General features: G+C 46.3%; 1 protein-coding gene across 1 annotated transcript in view; it reads right to left on the bottom strand.

The window, feature by feature from the left end:
* akap10 (A kinase (PRKA) anchor protein 10) overlaps positions 1-19,112 on the bottom strand; it is a 20,923-nt gene extending 1,811 nt beyond the window's left edge. Inside the window, exons 1-12 of the mRNA XM_056285057.1 lie at positions 18,909-19,112; positions 14,309-14,356; positions 13,529-13,738; positions 8,707-9,198; positions 7,096-7,194; positions 6,332-6,416; positions 6,016-6,139; positions 5,490-5,626; positions 4,950-5,094; positions 1,913-2,077; positions 1,545-1,663; positions 1,029-1,111 (exon numbers count right to left, since the gene is read on the bottom strand). Coding sequence (XP_056141032.1) covers positions 1,029-1,111; positions 1,545-1,663; positions 1,913-2,077; positions 4,950-5,094; positions 5,490-5,626; positions 6,016-6,139; positions 6,332-6,416; positions 7,096-7,194; positions 8,707-9,198; positions 13,529-13,738; positions 14,309-14,356; positions 18,909-18,930 — 1,729 coding nt within the window. The 5' untranslated portion in view covers positions 18,931-19,112. The remainder of the gene's footprint in view (positions 1-1,028; positions 1,112-1,544; positions 1,664-1,912; positions 2,078-4,949; positions 5,095-5,489; positions 5,627-6,015; positions 6,140-6,331; positions 6,417-7,095; positions 7,195-8,706; positions 9,199-13,528; positions 13,739-14,308; positions 14,357-18,908) is intronic.
* Positions 19,113-19,684: the final 572 nt, after the last annotated feature.

Raw genomic sequence — 19,684 nt, 5'->3', positions numbered from 1 at the left:
CAAAGGGGAATCATTTCTTGTGTCAGCCGTACGTGTTTCAGGTCATGGTCTGAACGTGGAGGTACACACACACATACACACTACAGGATGACCTGACCTACTTTGAAAAGTGCTCTCGAGGTAAAGTTGAGTTTCTTCTATATCAAGGGATTCACTCCTTGACAAAGATGCTTCTTATTAAGACCCTCTGCTAATGACACATGAAGGACAAGTCCTCTCTACGCATGTGGTTACATTAGGGAGAGATGATGGACAGCCTTGCCTTCTGATTGGTGAAATACGGTTAAAAAAGTACAACATCTGAGACATCTGCATCACTCCATTCGTCCGTACCACCTAAATACTGGATATCTTTCCTACTGTTATCCTCTCCTCAGATCTAAGCATAGTGAGTGCTGTTTGTTGGAGGGCATTTCACATGTTTTCCAAGGTTATGGTTTATTATGATTACTATTTTTATTATTTTTTACATTTATTTCTGATTTTTCCCTTTTTCTCTCAATTTAGTGGCCAATCGATCCCTATTTTAGTTCAAACACCCACCCTCGTACTGCATGCGTTCGCCAACTGCATCTCTCCGGCCGGCAGTCTCGAAGGAGACGCCTCCCCACTTTCGTGACAAGGCGAATCCAGGCCAAACCACCGCTTTTTCCCCACACACAGAGACGCATTCATGTGACGAACACAAGCCGACTCCGCCCCCCTCCCGAAGACGGCGTTGGCAATAATTGCTGCTTCATCGAGTCCGGCCGTAGTCGGATCTGACGACCGAGGCGCGAACCCCGGTCCCCAGTGGGCAACTGCATCGACACAAAGCCGATGCTGAGACCGCTACACCGCCGCGGACCCCATTATTACTATTATTATTAACTGAATAGAAGCAGTCACTGGATGAAATTATAACTCAGTTATATCAACATGAATGAGAGAGAGAGAGAGAGAGAGAGAGAGAGAGAGAGAGAGAGAGAGAGAGAGAGAGAGAGAGAGAGAGAGAGAGCCACAGGCTGACATGTGTCTGTATATCCTACCTTTAGATTTCTTCACATCAGGCTCCGGTTCAGCCTCCCTAATAAACTGACCCAACTCATTCACCTTCCCGAACGTCATCTTCCTAAACAGACGGAGATGAGGAAACAAATTAAGATTGTTGCTCTTTCGGCAAATGGGACAGAACTGAGCCTCAGGCAGCCATGAACCATACAAACACCACTATCACAGAGGGTGTGTGTGTGTGTGTGTGTGTGTGTGTGTGTGTGTGTGTACACACATGTCCATTACAGAAGTCGATTTCAATAGGAGGCCGACAATATAAACTCACGTGGCATTTAGCAATGTCTTTGAAAAGATGCTTTGCCACAGTCTGTGACATAAGTGACCATACTGTCAGTGCTTTAGCTGAGACAGAAGTCTCCTTATCCAAGACCCAAAAAAACAAAACAATCCAGCTCAAATTAAGCGTGGCATCAGGACGGATGCGGATGTAACCTAATTCACAGTCTTGTACCAATTACGCAGTCAGAGGATGACGGATAGACGAGGCTCACCCGGCGTATGGACGCTGATACAAGGACTCTGGGTCGAGGCTGGAAATGTCCACCGTTATCGCTTCATCAAAGTTTTTCAGGATCTTCACCGCTGCTTTTTTGGATCCTTGCTGTAACGACTACAAAAGACATATTGTCGGTTCAGTAGCTGTCGGAGGTATGACCATCACATTTCGAAGCCTGTCTAGACCGTTTGAACGAGACCCAAAGAAGCCTAAAGAGGCCTCCACCGAGACCGAGCTCTTCCAGTGTAAATAAAAATCTGTTTTTCTAGATGTCTAACAAGACGAGATTGGTCTAAATGTCAGCAGGTAGGAGTCTACGCCTAGAGGGGCTGAAGATGTGGGTCGGGTGCGGGGGGAGGTTACCTGAGCATGAGAGCCCTCGCTTGAATTTGAACTTGACCGGTCGTCAGTGGGCCCGGCCTGACCCGGAGTGCTGGTGTTCACAAACTCGTCCGCTCGCACCGAGTTGATGAGGTCATTCAAGTATTTGTAGTAAAGGTTACTGGACAGGAAGCCGGGCATGTAGACCTGCGGGAATACAAAAACTGGTGAACTGTGTAAGAGGACAAGAAACTAAAGGTGCTGTTACTGTTCCTCGTGACTTGATGCTAGTTTTAAACCCATGGTCATTCGACTGTGGGCAGCGGCATTACATCTGGAATTCAATAACACAACATGCAGGGGATTTGTACTGAAAAGCCCCTGTGGGGATCACGTAAAGGTCAAAGGAACAATCTAAGTAGAAAATGATGAAAATTTTAACCGACAGACACACAAATATAACCTTGTGCCACTGAACCGCAATCCCAAAAAATACCACCCTCTGCAATCTTCAAAATGAGGTAATAATTAAAGGGTAATACTACTCAACTTTACGCTTCAAATTCCTACATTAAAAATAAAAACAATAGAAATGCTATCTACCTAACACTTCTCAAAAAAAGCTGCAAAAACAGGTACGACTTAAAAACAAAAACACTTAAAACAAATGTGAGCAAATACGAACAAGAATTAAACAAATACTTGCCAAAAATAACGGGAGACTCTTACAGTAATACTTAAAAAGTGACCCTGCCTCTGCAGGCATGAGCCTCAGCTCCTCGGGACAGCCGTCCCAAAGTTTAGAGGCCCTGACAGCAAAACCCCGGTCAGCTTTAGTTTTTCATCTCGGTCCTGAAACAGCTTAAAACCAGTCCTGCCTCCGGTTTTCAGGCTGCACACAGAACCAGCAGCTCATACAGATGTGCTGCACACGGGCCCACACAGAACCAGCAGCTCATACAGATGTGCTGCACACAGGCCCACACAGAACCAGCAGCTCATACAGATGTGCTGCACACGGGCCCACACAGAACCAGCAGCTCATACAGATGTGCTGCACACGGGCCCACACAGAACCAGCAGCTCATACAGATGTGCTGCACACGGGCCCACACAGAACCAGCAGCTCATACAGATGTGCTGCACACAGGCCCACAGAACAGCAGCTCATACAGATGTGCTGCACACGGGCCCACACAGAACCAGCAGCTCATACAGATGTGCTGCACACGGGCCCACACAGAACCAGCAGCTCATACAGATGTGCTGCACACAGGCCCACACAGAACCAGCAGCTCATACAGATGTGCTGCACACGGGCCCACACAGAACCAGCAGCTCATACAGATGTGCTGCACACGGGCCCACACAGAACCAACAGCTCAGAGATGTCTTGGGGCAAAGCCGCACAAAACCTTAAATGTTATCACTGTGGTTTAGGGTTACAGCTAACAAGTATTTTCATTACTGGTCAGTCCAATCACGTTTTTCCAGTAACTGATTCATCAGTCAATCTATAAAATGTCCAAAATGTCTCCTCCGATACTTGTGGAGTCACCAGCCGCTTCCTTTCGCCTGACAGTGAAGAGTTTCACCAGGGGGACGTAGCGCGTGGGAGAATCAGGCTATTCCCCCCAGTCTCCTCCCCCCGAACAGGCGCCTCGACCGACCATAGGAGGCGCTAGTGCAGTGACTAGGACACACACCCACATCTGGCTTCCCGCCCGCAGACACGGCCAACTGTGTCTGAAGGACGCCCGACCAAGCTGGAGGTAACACGGGGATTCGATCCGGCGATCTCCGTGTTGGTAGGCAACGGAACAGACCGCTACGCTACTCGGACGCACCTGATGAAACATTTCTATCCTGGTGGGAGTGGTCTCTTCCAGGATGACAATGCCCCCATCCACAGGGCACGAGGGGTCACTAACGGTTTGGTGAGGATGAAAATGATGTAAATAATATGCTGTGGCCTTCGCAGTCACCAGAGCCCAAAGTGATGTCTTAAAACTGTTTACCTAGTATGACCAGCAGCCAAAATACCCAGAAAGTACACACTCTATAATGGTATTGTGGGAACCGGAGAAAGGCAAGCAAATCTAAGCATTTGTGAAGCTGTGAGTAGAAAATATTAAGTTAACTAATTAAGTTTCCTTTATTAGTCCCCTTGGGGAAATTCATTTACTGCAAATGAACCCCTCCTAGCTGTGATGTGTGTAGCTAGGGAGCAGTGGGCTGGCGCAGCAGGGACCAACTCCAGTTCTTTTCCCATTGCCTTGCTCAAGGGCCCAGACAGGAGTATGAACCCTAACATGCGTGTTTCTTTTGACGGTGGGGGAAACTGGAACACCCGGAGAAAACCCACCGCAGACACGGGGAGAACATGCAAACTTCACACAGAGGACGACCTGGGATGACCCCCAAGGTTGGACAACCCCGAGGTTCGAACCCAGGACCTTCTTGCTGTGAGGCGACAGCGCTAACCACTGTGCCGCCCAAATATTTGGTATTCTTATCTGATAAATAAGTAAAATTTAATGGCTACTAAAAATCATAATCAATTAATTTGCTGTCGACTGACTAGCTGGCTGATGGCTTCAGCAGTACTTTGGTGCACAGATGGACGGTCACTTCTACATCACATCAGCTGGAAACACAAAAACCGAGTTTTCCCATAACCTCTGATTAATCACGGGTATACGTCTCCACAAAGAACCAATGAGAGGACAGAGAGGAGGACTTGGCTGGAAACCAGAACGGTGTTCTAAACATCAGGGCGCAACTTCTGAATGACTGATGGCATAACTACCAGCAAGAAACTGATCTGGGCGTAAGACATCAGACAACACAGTAAGCAAAGTCAGTCTATCGTAACCAAACCTTAAATCCCTGCTTGTGTATCTGGGTGACATCACAAAGTAGAGTTTTAATGCTCTGCTCTTTGGCTTGGGAAGAGAAAGTAACTTCATAAATATTGCACTTGAGTAGTATTGGCCTTTAAAAGATCTGGCTTATTGTTTGTTTGATAAGCTGATATGAACTGAATGATTTCCTGTGTGCGGGCATCTGAGTATCTTACCTTCTCCATTGTGGTCCAGGCCTGTCTGAGGGGAGTGGTGAAACATTCAGGAAGAGGCCCTCCCTCTCGGCAGATGTTGGACTCTATTTCCATCCGCACAGAGTCACCAAAGCCCAGAGGGTTGGTGGCCTGGAGTGAGAAATACCTGTAGAAGGCAGAAAACAACCCGAATATATGAAGTGTTCAAATAACTGAGGTCAGGTCGACCCTTCGCAGTTTCCAGAACAAAGATTGTTTTACAAGGTGGGGTTGTTAGCCCAACGCCCAACCTAAAAAGGGGGTTATGGGTGACTTATTGCCTGGAACACTATCGATGCCTTATGCCCCATAGGGGTGAAGAGCATAACTAGGTAAATAAGTAGGTCGACCCTTCTTCACTTTACATTCTGCTCAACACCTAAACGTTCTCGCTTAAAGCCAGAGACGTCTGACGATCTCGGCGTCTCCCAGTTTCAGGCTGTGGGTTTGTCTCTTGATGGAAACACAGTAAGGGTGCTTCTGAGGACAAACACATTTCTGAGCAGCAGAGTGATGTCCTACTTGTCATAGAGGATCATGGCATCGTTTTGGGCCTCCTGGCCATCGTACTGGCCCTTCTTTGCTGCCAGCTGGTCCTGGAAGTTGTCTGCGGCCAGCCAGAACTGGAGCACATTCACTGCCTCCTCCTTCTCCATGTACTAGAAAAATAAAATAAAAGATGCAGAACTCCTAAGACATCTGAAACAAGACTCACTCTGCATTCTTTTAAAACCTGCAAGAGGAAGGACGTAGGCTGTCATTTGTTCACATACATACACACACACACACACACACACACACACACACACACACACACACACACACACACACACACTGTTCAGGGGTTACCTGGGTTCGACACTGGTCTCTGAGACAAAGTACAGGCCTAAAACATTCTCGAGATGTGTAAGAACAAGTCTGTATGTACGAACGATTGATGAATGAGGCCCATTGTGCTCTTTTTTAAAGCTCTATTTGCACTGCACCAACAAGACAATGCAGTGGACTTGTAAAACAAAAACTCTGGGGAAACATGGGACCTGCTCACCTCAGAGAAGTAGAAGAGCGCCGACTCACTGAACAAGATATCCGCCAGGAAGACAGAGCCGCTGGTCAACACTTCAATCTGGTATTTACAAAAATGATGGCTCCTCAGGAATTCACTAAAGTGCCTGGGAATGACAGGGAGAGGTGGAGAACAGAGGTAAACACACACACCTGCAGCGCTCACAGCTGGGAAATGACAAAGGACAGGAGTCCTTCTGTCATCTCGATGACAGGCTGGTGGACAACCCACAGCAACTGTCAACTTCAGCACCGGGAACGTTAACGCTTGTGGGAGATTTAATGGAAAACACACTCACTCTTGCTCCAGGATGGTGAAGACTACAGACTGTGCAATGATGAAGCAGTTTGGGTCCACAAGCCCGTCCTCTCCGCATATCTTCGCTACAGAGAGTGGGGAGAGGTATAGTCAGCACATTTGATGATGAAGGGGTTTTTTAGTTTTAGTTACATCATCGATCCAACAAGGACTGAGATCAGAACCGAGATGCTAACTCCACTACAACACACGGACTCACAACGTTTTATCTGGTATCACGTCTTCAAATGGCTCAACGTTGTCTTGTTTTCTCTGTAGAGTTCTCCTTTTCTGTCATATGTCTATGCATCTAGATATTCATCTATATCTACAGTATCTCTCCACCCATCCTTTGTCCTTATGCCAGTTTGTCAACACTGATAAGAATATGTTCTGAAGTGACCACTCCAGGCAAACTAGACAGAATACATCGACACAAAATAGACAGAGTAGACCGACACAACGGACAGACAGACAGGTAGTAATGTCCATACATCACCGCAGGGACCACTACAGAAATAAAGCTAGGATTTTACTGTGTCCTCCTTGACAACTTCTTCACATTTTTAACAAAAAACCCGCACAAAATCTGAATCGCCTACAGATACTAAAACTAAAGCACTCAATTTTCATCTAACCACATAAAATGTCAAAAAAAAAAAAACAAGTCAGAATGGCTTCTATCAGTTGAGCTTTGTGACTTACTGGCCACAGGTAATTTATATCACTGCTAGTTAAAGTCCACATGAAACATCAATATTTTACCAACGATGTCGTTTCTGATCTGCTCTGTGATGGGGATGGGCCTGGCAGCATCTGGAGAGATGTATTTGGTGAAGATGCTCACTGCGTCTCGCTCTATACCTGAAACACACACACACACACACACACACACACACACACACACACACACACACACATACACACACAAGAGTAGGATGATCAGCTATTGGTCATACAAGCTACTAGTAGTGTCCTTCATCCTAGAATATACAACGGGACTTTAAAAAGGAAAAACACTGTGATTTTACACACACACACACACACACACACACACACACACACACACACACACACACACACACACACACACACACAAATACAGACAGGTGACAAACTAAAGGAAAACCCAACATAAAGTGTGGTAGTAAGGTGCTGGGCCACCACAAGCCTCCAGAACAGCTTCAGTGCTCCTTGTCATGGATTCTTCAAGTCTCTGAACTCTGCTGGAGGGATGGCCACCATTCTTCCAAAAGATGTTCTCTCATTTCGGGTGTTGATGATGGTGGTGGAGAGCGCTGTCTAACATGCCGATCCAAAACCTCCCACAGGTGTTCAGCTGGGACGAGATCTGGTGACCGCGAAGGCCATAGCATATGATTTACATCATTTTCATGGCCATCAAACCATCAGTGACCCCTCGTGCCCTGTGGATGGGGGCATTGTCATCCTGGAAGAGACCACTCCCATCAGGATAGACATGTTTCATCAGGGGCGTCCAGGTAGCGTAGCAGTCTATTCCGTTGCCTACCAACATAAAGATCACTGGATCGAATCCCCGTGTTACCTCCAGCTTGGTCGGGCATCCGTGTCTGTGGGTGGGAAGCCAGATGTGGGTATGTATCCTGGTCACTGCACTAGCACCTCCTCTGGTCGGTCGGGGCGCCTGTTCGGGGGAGGGGGAACTGGGAGGGATAGCGGGATCCTCCCACGTGCTACGTCCCCTGGTGAAACTCCTCAGTGTCAGGTGAAAAGAAGCAGCTGGTGACTCCACATGTATCAGAGGAGGCATGTGGGGGTCTGCAGCCCTCCCCGCATCAGCAAAGGGGTAGAGCAACGACCAGGACAGCTCGGAAGAGTTGGGTAATTGGCCGAATACAATTGGGGAGGAAAAAAAAAAGGGGGGGGGGGTAAAAAAAATAAAGAAAAAAGAAATGTTTCATCGTAGGACGAAGGTGATCACTCAGAAAGACTTTGTATTGATTTGCAGTGACCCTTCCCTCTAAGGGGACAAATGGACCCAAACCATGCCAAGAAAATATCCCCCCACAGCATAACAGAGCCCCCGGACCTCCACACTGTAGGGGTCACGCATTCCGATCATTTCCTTTAATTTATCACCCATCTGTACATACAGAGAAAAGTGTGATTGTTTCCCGCTGACCCTGGTGTACGTCTTGGTCAGACTCCACTAACATTCAATTCGAAGAGTAACTCCAAAGAAACTCAAGCCTTTAAACCACAAGGGTTATTTTTCGATAAGGGATAAGTTTTGTTTTGGTTCGTGGGCTTGGATTTAGGATACAGTTACCCACTGGGGAGTCATAAACACATTGACAAACAGTTTAAAAAGAATGGCTCTACAAGCCAACTCACTCTTCATTAGCTTGTCAGAGAGGTCTCTCAGAGCGCTGTTTGACTGCAGCTTGAAGGGCGTCCCTGTTCTTGAGGATGGCTGCCTGCTGGGGGTCTCCGCTCGGGGCGTGCCAGGCCTCTGCCCGGCCTCTGTGCTGAAGGAGTCCCGGTGTGTGAGCTGCGCCATGGGGCGCTCACTGCCAGTGTCCGTGGTTCTAGGGGCAACAGCCCCAGGTTTGTGGGGGTCCTCCGTCTGGCCGTCGGGGGTGGTGGGGACAGGCTCGGCCAGGGAGCTGTGTTTGACCGAGTTGAGGCTGTGTGCTCGGACCCGTGACCAGCTGGTGGATCGAAAGCTCTCGGCCTCCAGCCAGAAGCGCACCAGGTGGTCGGTGCCTCGCACCTCCATGAACTGGATGTAGTAGGGCATTGCTACGTTGTCCTGCAGAATCTGATCCACCGTCTTGGACAGCCGCGAGCGGGTCTCTTGTGAGAGATTGTTCACACTGGAGCGTCCTGGAAAACACACATAGGGCACAGGACTAAGAGATACCTCAGAGACACTCTGGGGACTGGGATGACAGGACTCTACCAGCCTACAACCCTGTGTAAAAGCTGCATGTGGGTGTACGTTACACACATGAGGAACCGTTTTCGCACCGCGACGGCTGAGTGATACTGTTTTGAGCTACAAATCAAAGACGCACACATTTACATGACACGCTTTTGCCAAGGTCTCGGTTCACAGCTTTGCATATTGTCTTAAAATCACACAAGTGAGGTTTTCTATCAGTTCACACAGCCTCCCTGGGAACCCGGTGTGGTGAAGAGCTGAACAAATATAATTTGTATTTTTTTTACTTATCAAGAAAAACTGACCACGTAGGAAAAGACTGTCCACATCCTATCCCTCAAAAACACTTATGGACACCACTTTGCGAACAACTGCGTGAGCAAATAGTCCAACAGTTTAAGAACAACCTATCCCTAAAAAACACAAATCCCTAACCTGAAAGGACACAAACGAGTGACACACTGTGTGGTTTTCAGGCAGATCCTGTAAATGCAAACTGGATGAGCTCAGTGTTATGAAACGACGCGTGTTCTGAGGTCACAGGTGGTTTTACTCAGCTCCCTGCATGAACTGTGTCATTTCCAATGCAATGTTCGCACAAACAAACCAGTGGCCATTTCTGAAAACTGAGTTCACTTAAAGTTGAGCAGCACTAAAGCTGTGTAACAAGCGCACAATCTGGCATCCCTGACAAAGTTGGTGAAATATTTTTTTCGGTGTAGCGGAAAATCTGACCAATACTCGCTCTACATTTTTATATTTCCTTTTTATTTTCAGTGCATCACTTTAATTCATTGTATTCCAATTAACTGATTAATACAGTAACTGCACCCATTCTTTCAATCCATTAGGGCTCCTACAACATGTCAGTTCAACACCGAGAAGGTTACTTAATGTACAATTAGCCGAATACGCCGATTCATTACCCAACGATGAATCAATTGTCATGATAATCCTTGGCGGCTGCACGAGCATAAAACAAATCAGCGGATGTGTTCTGTCTACACTATACTTCCCATGTTTACTGCCTCGGGCCACATTCATCAAACATCATCGTGAAACTCGGCATCCTGTGTCAAGCCAGCGACTGCCGAGGAAAAGTCCCGTCACTTATAAAACTAAATCAACTTGAACTATGAGGCTGTGGTATCAGCTCCAGTAAGAGGGCACATTATCGGGGTTAACTGACAAGGAAGTTTGCCCTCTCTGACTGTTGAACTCCTTCTCCACTTCCTCCTTCCTCTTCCTTCAGCCCTGAGGCCCCAGTTGATACCCAGCCCAGCGCCACGTGTTGTTCAGAAACACCACCGTGCAGCAGTGACAACAGGTTCTTCCACCCGTCCGTGACTCATCACCGGGCAGTCTCTACGAGACCTGTCTTTACAGGTCCTGTCAACACCGTCATCAAACAACAAAGACAGACTGCAGGGCTGCCACCTCTTATAGCGCCATTCATGACATTCCTCCGCTCGTCTGAAATACACAGAATTTAATGTCAGTGCAGTGTTTACTAGGAGGCTATTATATGGACACCGTGACACAGACGGGACACCTTCCAGCCTACTTAGAGGGAAATTCCAGCAAGTTTTTAACCTAAGCATGAGCAGTCACATCCAGCTACGGGTACCAGTCTTTTCAACTGACTCAGATTTCAGCAAGCTCACGTCAGCTGACTGCTGTGCACCCAGCTGCCATGTAATCCTTCAGGCCAATACCAATAAAAAATGAATGTGTTTCCCTTTATGTATTCTTCTGGAGGACTGTCTTAAGTTTGAGTGGCGGTCAAATATGAACTCATGTATGAGTGAAGCAGTACCAATGCCCGGTAGGGCAACCTGGACTCGCCTCCCTACTGAACAAGCAGGCCTTTGCAGCTCCATCCATCTCAACATCCATAGCAGGTTACTCAGGGAAACCTTGAAGAACACCTGCACCTTCACACCAGAACCACTGGGATCTTACTCCTACCTAAAACACCATGGGCGATCAAAATGACAGCTGGATTTTAAACTCTATATTCTGTCACGATACAAACCTCAATTCCAATGAAGTTGGGACGTTGTGTAAAACGTGAATAAAAACAGAATACAATGACTTGCAAATCCTTTTCCACCTATATTCAACTGAATACACTACAAAGACAAGATATTTAATGTTCAAACTGATAAACTTTATTGTTTGTTGCAAATATTCACTCATGTTGAATGTGATGCCTGCAACACGTTCCAAAGAAGCTGGGACAGGGGCAACAAAAGACTGGGAAAGTTGAGGAATGCTCAAAAAACACCTGTCTGGAACATTCCACAGGTGAACAGGTTAACTGGGAACAGGGGAGTGTCATGATTGGGTATAAAAGGAGCATCCCCGAAAGGCTCAGTCGTTCACAAGCAAGGATGGGGCGAGGTTCACCACTTTGTGAACAACTGCGTGAGCAAATAGTCCAACAGTTTAAGAACAACGTTTCTCAACGTACAACTGCAAGGAATTTAGGGATTTCATCATCTACAGTCCATAATATCATCACAAGATTCAGAGAATCCCGAGAAATCTCTGCACGTAAGCGGCAAGGCCCAAAACCAACACTGAATGCCCGTGACCTTCGACCCCTCAGGCGGCGCTGCATTAAAAACCGACATCATTGTGTAAAGGATATGACCACGTGGGCTCAGGAACACTTGGGAAAACCATCGTCAGTTAACACAGTTGATCGCTACATCTACAAGTGCAAGTTAAAACTCTACCATGCAAAGCCAAAGCCAGATATCAACACCACCCAGAAACACCACCGGCTTCTCTGGCCCGAGCTCATCTGAGATGGACTGACGCCAAGTGGACAAGTGTGCTGTGGTCTGACGAGTCCACATCTCACATTGTTTTTGGAAATCATGGACGTCGTGTCCTCCGGGCTAAAGAGGAAAAGGACCATCCAGATTGTTATCAGCCCAGAGTCCAAAAGCCAGCATCTGTGATGGTATGGGGGTGTGTTAGGGCCCATGGCATCATGGGTAGCTTACACATCTGTGAAGGCACCATTAATGCTGAAAGGTACATACAGGTTTTGGAGCAACATGTGCTGCCATCCAAGCGACGTCTTTTTCAGGGACGTCCCTGCTTATTTCAGCAAGACAATGCCAAGCCACATTCTGCAGGTGTTACACCAGCGGGGCTTCGTAGTAAAAGAGTGCGGGTACTGGACTGGCCTGCCTGCAGTCCAGACCTGTCTCCCATTGAACATGTGTGGCACATTATGAAGCGCACAATACAACAACAGAGACCCCGGACTGTTGAGCAACTGAAGTCGTACATCAAGCAAGAATGGGAAAGAACTCCACCTACAAAGCTTCAACAAGTAGTGTCCTCAGTTCCCAAACGCTTATTGAGTGTTGTTAAAAGGAAAGGTGGAGTAACACAGTGGTGAACATGCCCCTGTCCCAGCTTCTTTGGAACGTGCTGCAGGCATCAAATTCAAAATGAGTGAATATTTGCAAAAAACAATGAAGTTTATCAGTTTGAACATTAAATATATTGTCTTTGTAGTGTATTCAATTGAATATAGGTGGAAAAGGATTTGCAAATCATTGTATTCTGTTTTTATTTACGTTTTACACAACGTCCCAACTTTATTGCAATTGGGGTTTGTAAAAAACCAACTGAGACATTAATGCATTGTATATGTTAGTACTATGTCTGTTAAGAAACGACATGTTAACAACTTTAATACTATTTTTCAAACAATTTAAAATGGCCGCTGTCCAATGCCTGGAAATACTGCAATGCCTGAGTGGTAGTCATGGTGTGTCTGTAGCGGTGTCTGTAACCAGACATGTTGACAATAATCAAACATCAAGTTTAGACCATTTCTCTGCACTGGAGAAGTCTCTAGGTCAGAACAATGAACTTCGCAAAAGAAATGATGTGACCAACAAACGTCATAAATAGTGACATGATGCGCACGATCACGCATGTGCGGTCATTGTGACTGCTCATGGTCGTTTTAAGTAGATCTTATCCTAACCTTTTTTTGCAATTGATCTGAAACTAATTTTAATGCAAATATATGCAAATTTAGGAGAATGCAGGGAGCAGTAGGTCTGTATCTTCTTTTTTTCCACCAACATTAACTTGAAAATCCAAAATGGTAAAATGACCGGCTTGGTTGTTCTAGCGTTAAAATAACACTGCCTGACATCAGGCTGATGATGTGCACAATAAGCATGTGATATATGAGTATTATCAAAACTAGGTTTCAACAAATAAACAACAGCTCTGTACCGAGATCGCCGAAGTGGGCTGCCTCCATGTGGCTCGGTTGTTTTTTGAGGATGGCGGTGCGACCACTGGCGAAAGAGTCCATGTTGGCGGAGATGGCGTTGATAGCCACATGGCTGGGCCCCGCTGCCTCCTGGATGGCATTGTGGTTCCTCAGGACCAAGGACGGGGAGTGAGGGCTGGCTGGAGCTGAAGCTGGGGCTGGGGTTGGACCTGGGGGGGTGGAGAAAGATCAGTTAGGTTAGTGCCCAAAAATAAAGACATATTCAATGGCGCCTTAAGGGCAAATTGGTGGCAGCCTGAATTTACAGCATCTGAGACAGTTTTGTGAAAAGATCTTTTGACTGAATCCATTGAAAGGAGTCCCAGTTAGGGTATGGAGGCTGGGGGGCATGAGAGGAGTTGGGCCAGACAGACCTCTCAGTGTTTGTTTGAGTCAAAAGTGCGATACTGGGAGGGGAGTTCACTCACTAGCTGGAGGTCACACCGAGACCTTACGTTCTCGTGACAATCTCAGCAGCAGTGTTTGAACTTCATAAACAATCTGCCTTACAGCCGATTCAGTCAGATCTGAAGTTATTCCTATGAGTCACTGGCAGAGACCGGCCCAGTCTTTTTATGAATGTGTCAAAGAAAACTTGAGAGCTGCAGATCAGATACCCTCATCTGTGCTGCTTTCAACACAACTTCAGAGTGAGTCCCTCAAACAAGGGCTTTTTATTAGACAACAATGCTGTGTCACATTCAAAGCTCCAACATCTCCACACGTCGTGCCCTGCTCACCTCTGTTGACTCTTACATCTGCCAGTCTCTCAGGTTCTTTGCTTTTGGCTGTGGGGGAGAAAAATGAGAGCGGCGCTGTAACTGGAGAATACTTCAGCATTCAAACTGACAATACAAAGAGAAGTCAACAAGCAAAACATCATGCCATGGATTCACTGAGGGGTGGAAAAGAAGGGGGTGGAACAAAGAACAACCCTGAAAAGGTAGTAACAAGATACCCATTTACATCATGACCTATTCAAGAAAGACATACAGAAGTGACGCTAAAAGACTGAAACATGGGATATACCAATAAAAACTGCAGCTACACTGTCTTGCCGCCAGGGATAACTGTTTTGTGTGGGATGCTATGCAGGACTAACAAGGTCTTTCCATTGGAATATTATCCTCAATAGTGTTTTGTAAGAGTCATGAACTTGGTCTATGTGCTCAAGTGTGCAGCTGCAGTTTACACAGACGTCCATTAAACTAAATGACTATGACCCTTACAGCATAGCCCCGCTCAACCATGGAACTTGACTTATTTTCAAATATGCAAGTGAGTTGTGGTTATTCCAATATATGGCATCAACAAATTGAGGGAACTCCTACATAAATCAGTTACCATCATATGTATGTGTGTGTGTGTGTGTGTGTGTGTATATATATATATCCCTCCATCCATCCATTATCTGAACCGCTTATCCTGCTCTCAAAGTCGTGGGGATGCTGGAGCCTATTACCAGCAGTCACTGGGCGGCAGGTGGGGAGACACCCCGGATAGGCCCCCAGGCCATCACAGGGCCCACACACACACACACACACACACACACACACACACCCATTCATTCCTAGGGACAACTTAGTACGGCCAGTTCACCTGACCTACATGTCTTTGGACTGTGGGAGGAAACCGGAGCCCCCTGAGGAAACCCACACAGACACGGGGAGAACATGCAAAATCCACACAGAGGACGACCCACCAGGGTTGGACTACCCCGGGGCTTGAACCCAGGGCGCCACCGTGCTGCCCAATATTAAGAGGTGAGCAGGTGTAGGAAAAAACTTAATGCATTTCAGTACAAGCTTGTTTCTTGTGTCACACTTAACAAGCTTGTACTGACATGCATTAACGTTTTTTTCACACACACAGCCTATTGCCTATCTCAAAAATAATACTAAAGCACAGCACTTGGCCAGGTAATCAATGGGAGATGTTCTCTTGAGGGTAACAGTGGAGCAGAGTTCATACTGGCAGAGATCCTTACTACCATTTCCTTTTTTCAACAAATTTTTTCCCCTCTTTTTCTCCCCAATTGTACTTGGCCAATTACCCTACTCTTCACATCCAGCTTCCCACCTGCAGACACAGCCAATTGTGTCTGTAGAGATGCCCGACCAAGCCGGAGGTAACACGGGGATTTGAACCGCCGACACCGTGTTGGTAGGCAATGGAATAGACCGCTACGCTACCCGGGCGTTTGCTACCATTTCCTACACTGACTCACCACTCATATTTGCATTAGGCAACTGCCAGGAGAAAATATTACAGCAAGATATTCATTTCACCCCCCCTCCCCCCATTACATCATGCAACGTGAGCCCTGGGTGAATAGCACGAAAATTCATTCTTCTGAAGACTTCGGGCTATCAGTGAAGGAACGAGTAACCCGAGGAAGGACAGAGGCTGGGATAGCATCGACAGTAGATTATCACCTAAACAAGCCTTTACTTTTAGCAGGCTTAATCTTTGAGACCCTTTGCTGACACATTAGAGAGGAGAGGTTTCTATTTTTTTCCATATCAAAAGCAAACTACTGAATTACAAAACCTGAGACCCAACTCAAACTAATGACCAGCATCTGCTTTCACAAGTGTTATTTGCATGCAACGAAATGTCTCCAAAATCTTCCACGTGGAAAACCAAAATACTACAGTGTCATTAAATGAGACTTGATCGATTCAACACTGACCATGACGGCGAGGCGTACTCTATGGACAAACAGCACACTTTCACACACAGACAGCTATAACACAACAACAGTGCAGCGCCAGGAAAGTGCTCCTATGTTCTCCGAAACCTGGTTTTTGTGTCACGGTTGACACACTGACACAGACACTTCTATGCTGTTAATAACATGGCAATACTTTGTGCACAAACTTGAAATTATGACAATAGCAACTGCTCTTTTCTGAACGCAAATATAGCTTCATTCTAAGACTACACTCTGAGATAATGAACCAGTGAGGATTATCAGCATTCTTTTCATTGGTGTTTTGTTTTCAAGCCAAAATATGCTAATGGTTTTCCAAGATCAGCAGATCTGTAGCTATATTCCACCGAACGCACTCAACTGTATCTAATGATTCTGTCAAACCGAGAAAACTATAATCTTTTGATAAAATCTTATAAATGTAATTGGTAATTTTCCAGCAATTTAATGTAATATGAGGCCAAGTGTAACGGCTGACTGTGACACAAAAGACTACACACTTTGACAAAGGTGCAAGAGGCTGGAGCAGAACCAGCACGTTAACAAGCCATCTATTCCTACAACATGTATTCAGTCATTCGTTTCTCTAGATAATGGCCAGTGTAGACCGCACAGACACCGCTTATGTGGTGTATTTGTGCAACAGAAATACCAGTCTCTTAAGTTTGTACAACTTAGCAAGTACTGACTAATAGTGGTTATAATGTAATTGTAAACAATTCCTTCACACCGCATCTGAAAAAGGTTTGGGAAGGCCAGTATACTTCATGACGACAACTTCAGATCAGACTGCATCTAGCTAAAAGCCATTACACTCCAAATATAAAGATGATATCTTGTTTTTTGGGCTGTATTATGCAAACAGCATCTCAGCTCCCGGTCATCAACTGAAACAAACTCATAAAGGTCCCGCTCACAGCCAACAATCTCATTTGTCTTGCTAATTCTATTTTATCCCACTGTATCCTCACAACGTCCACACATAAAGTACGCATAACCGTGGATGATGCGGAGCACTCACTTCGTCAGCACTTCACAATAACTTAGTAATAACCAACAAACACAGCCTGACCAAAGCTTATCTCTCAGATTTGTCAGTATGTCCTCATCATATGTGTGACTGAGTTATTGCTATATCTCTTATCAGTCCACATGTTACCGTAATATATTATAATGTCTGTCTCACTGTGTTATGTCTCTGTTATACTCTAGTATAGCGGTACTGTCTCATTTACTGTGTTGTCTGTTAGTTCATATGTATTACTGTAGTACAGCATGTGGTCCATTTTACTGTACTGTGCCACTATTTGTTCATATGTATTACTGTAGTACAGCATATGGTCCATTTTACTGTACCATGCCTCTATTTGTTCATATGTATTACTGTTGTACATTGCAGTGCCTTGTTTACTGTGTCATGTCTCTGTTATACTCTAGTATAGCGTACTGTCTGATTTACTGTGTCATGTCTCTGTTATACTCTAGTATAGCGTACTGTCTGATTTACTGTGTCATGTCTCTGTTATACTCTAGTATAGCGTACTGTCTGATTTACTGTGGTGTCTGTTAGTTCATATGTATTACTGTAGTACAGCATATGGTCCATTTTACTGTACCGTGCCTCTATTTGTTAATTTGTATTACTGTAGTACATTGCAGTGCCTTGTTTACTGCGTCATGTCTCTGTTAGTTCATATATATTACTTTAGTACAGTGTAAAGTCCGTCCGCCGTACTGAGCTGTGTGTGTTGATGTGCATGCATTACTGTTGTACTGAGCTGTGTGTGCTGATGTGCATGCATTATTGTTGTACTGAGCTGTGTGCGCTGATGTGCATGCATTATTGTTGTACTGAGCTGTGTGCGCTGATGTGCATGCATTATTGTTGTACTGAGCTGTGTGTGCTGATGTGCATGCATTACTGTTGTACTGAGCTGTGTGTGCTGATGTGCATGCATTACTGTTGTACTGAGCTGTGTGTGCTGATGTGCATGCATTACTGTTGTACTGAGCTGTGTGTGCTGATGTGCATGCATTATTGTTGTACTGAGCTGTGTGTGCTGATGTGCATGCATTACTGTTGTACTGAGCTGTGTGTGCTGATGTGCATGCATTATTGTTGTACTTGCAGCAGCTGTGGCTAAGAATGACTTGTGTGAAGACATCCGTTACGTGTCTCTAGCAACTCTGCCTCTTGCTAGCAGTCCCCAGCTCAGGTGCAGGGGGCTTGGTGCAGCGGAGCAGCGGACGCGCCAGTCCGCTCTTCGGTTTACCGATAAGATAACGTACACGTGTCTGGAAAACCAGGCAGCGGCAGAGTTAGTGACGAGGTCCATTTCCGGTACACACCGGGGCGGATCTCACCGTGAGATCCGAGATCGAGGGGGCATCGGTCATGTGGACGGAGCCGGCTAAGCTAACTTAGCAAGCGGACGCTAAACGCGGGGACCGGGCGTAAGCCGCCTCGCCGAAGCAGCGAGCGGCGTTAATCTCGACCCGCCTTTACCTTTCCGGTATTTGTCGTCGTCCCCCCCCTCCCCGAAACGGGACGATCGAGCCACAAACAAAAAAAAAAGTCACCCCTGGCAAACCTTGACGTCACACCGTCGGTGCGAGCGCTTCCTCACCTTTCCTCTTGAAAAACGACATGACGGCTTCGGCGCTCTGACTCGGCGCTCAGCTCAGCTCAGCGACACCATCCCGGAAGTCCGCGGCTCCCTTCATTCATCCAGACGCACCTGCGGAGCGCCGGAAACCCGCGGGTTCTCGCTGCCGACGGACAACTGTCAAATCCTGATTTCCCCCCGATCCAGAAGCTGCTCGGGGGCCATGTTGTCAATAAACGTGCCACTTCCGGTCCGCTGCGGCAGAGCGGCATTGTGGGAAAAGACGCAAAGCCTCCTCCAACCGGAAGAGGGCGCTACTTAGCGGGTACACGCGCGCAAGCGGCTCGCAAGACGACGATGAACGTGGGAACGCCTGGTGGCGCCGCCTGTAGTGGGACTTTCCCCTCTCCAGCATAGATAGATGGATGGACAGACAGACAGACAGACAGACAGATAGATAGATAGATAGATAGATAGATAGATAGATAGATAGATAGATAGATAGATAGATAGATAGATAGATAGATAGATAGATAGATAGATAGATAGATAGATAGATAGATAGATAGATAGATAGATACACTCACTGGCCACTTTATTAGGTACACCTTGCTAGTACCGGGTTGGACCCCCTTTTGCCTTCAGAACTGCCTTAATCCTTCGTGGCATAGATTCAACAAGGTACTGGAAACATTCCTCAGAGAGTTTGGTCCATATTGACATGATAGCATCACGCAGTTGCTGTAGATTTGTCAGCTGCACATCCATGATGCGAATCTCCCGGTCCACCACATCCC

The sequence above is a fragment of the Lampris incognitus genome, chromosome 8 (genome assembly GCF_029633865.1).
Source record: "Lampris incognitus isolate fLamInc1 chromosome 8, fLamInc1.hap2, whole genome shotgun sequence".
In the NCBI taxonomy this organism is placed as follows: Eukaryota; Metazoa; Chordata; class Actinopteri; order Lampriformes; family Lampridae; genus Lampris; species Lampris incognitus.
This window is presented reverse-complemented; position numbering and strand designations above follow the sequence as displayed.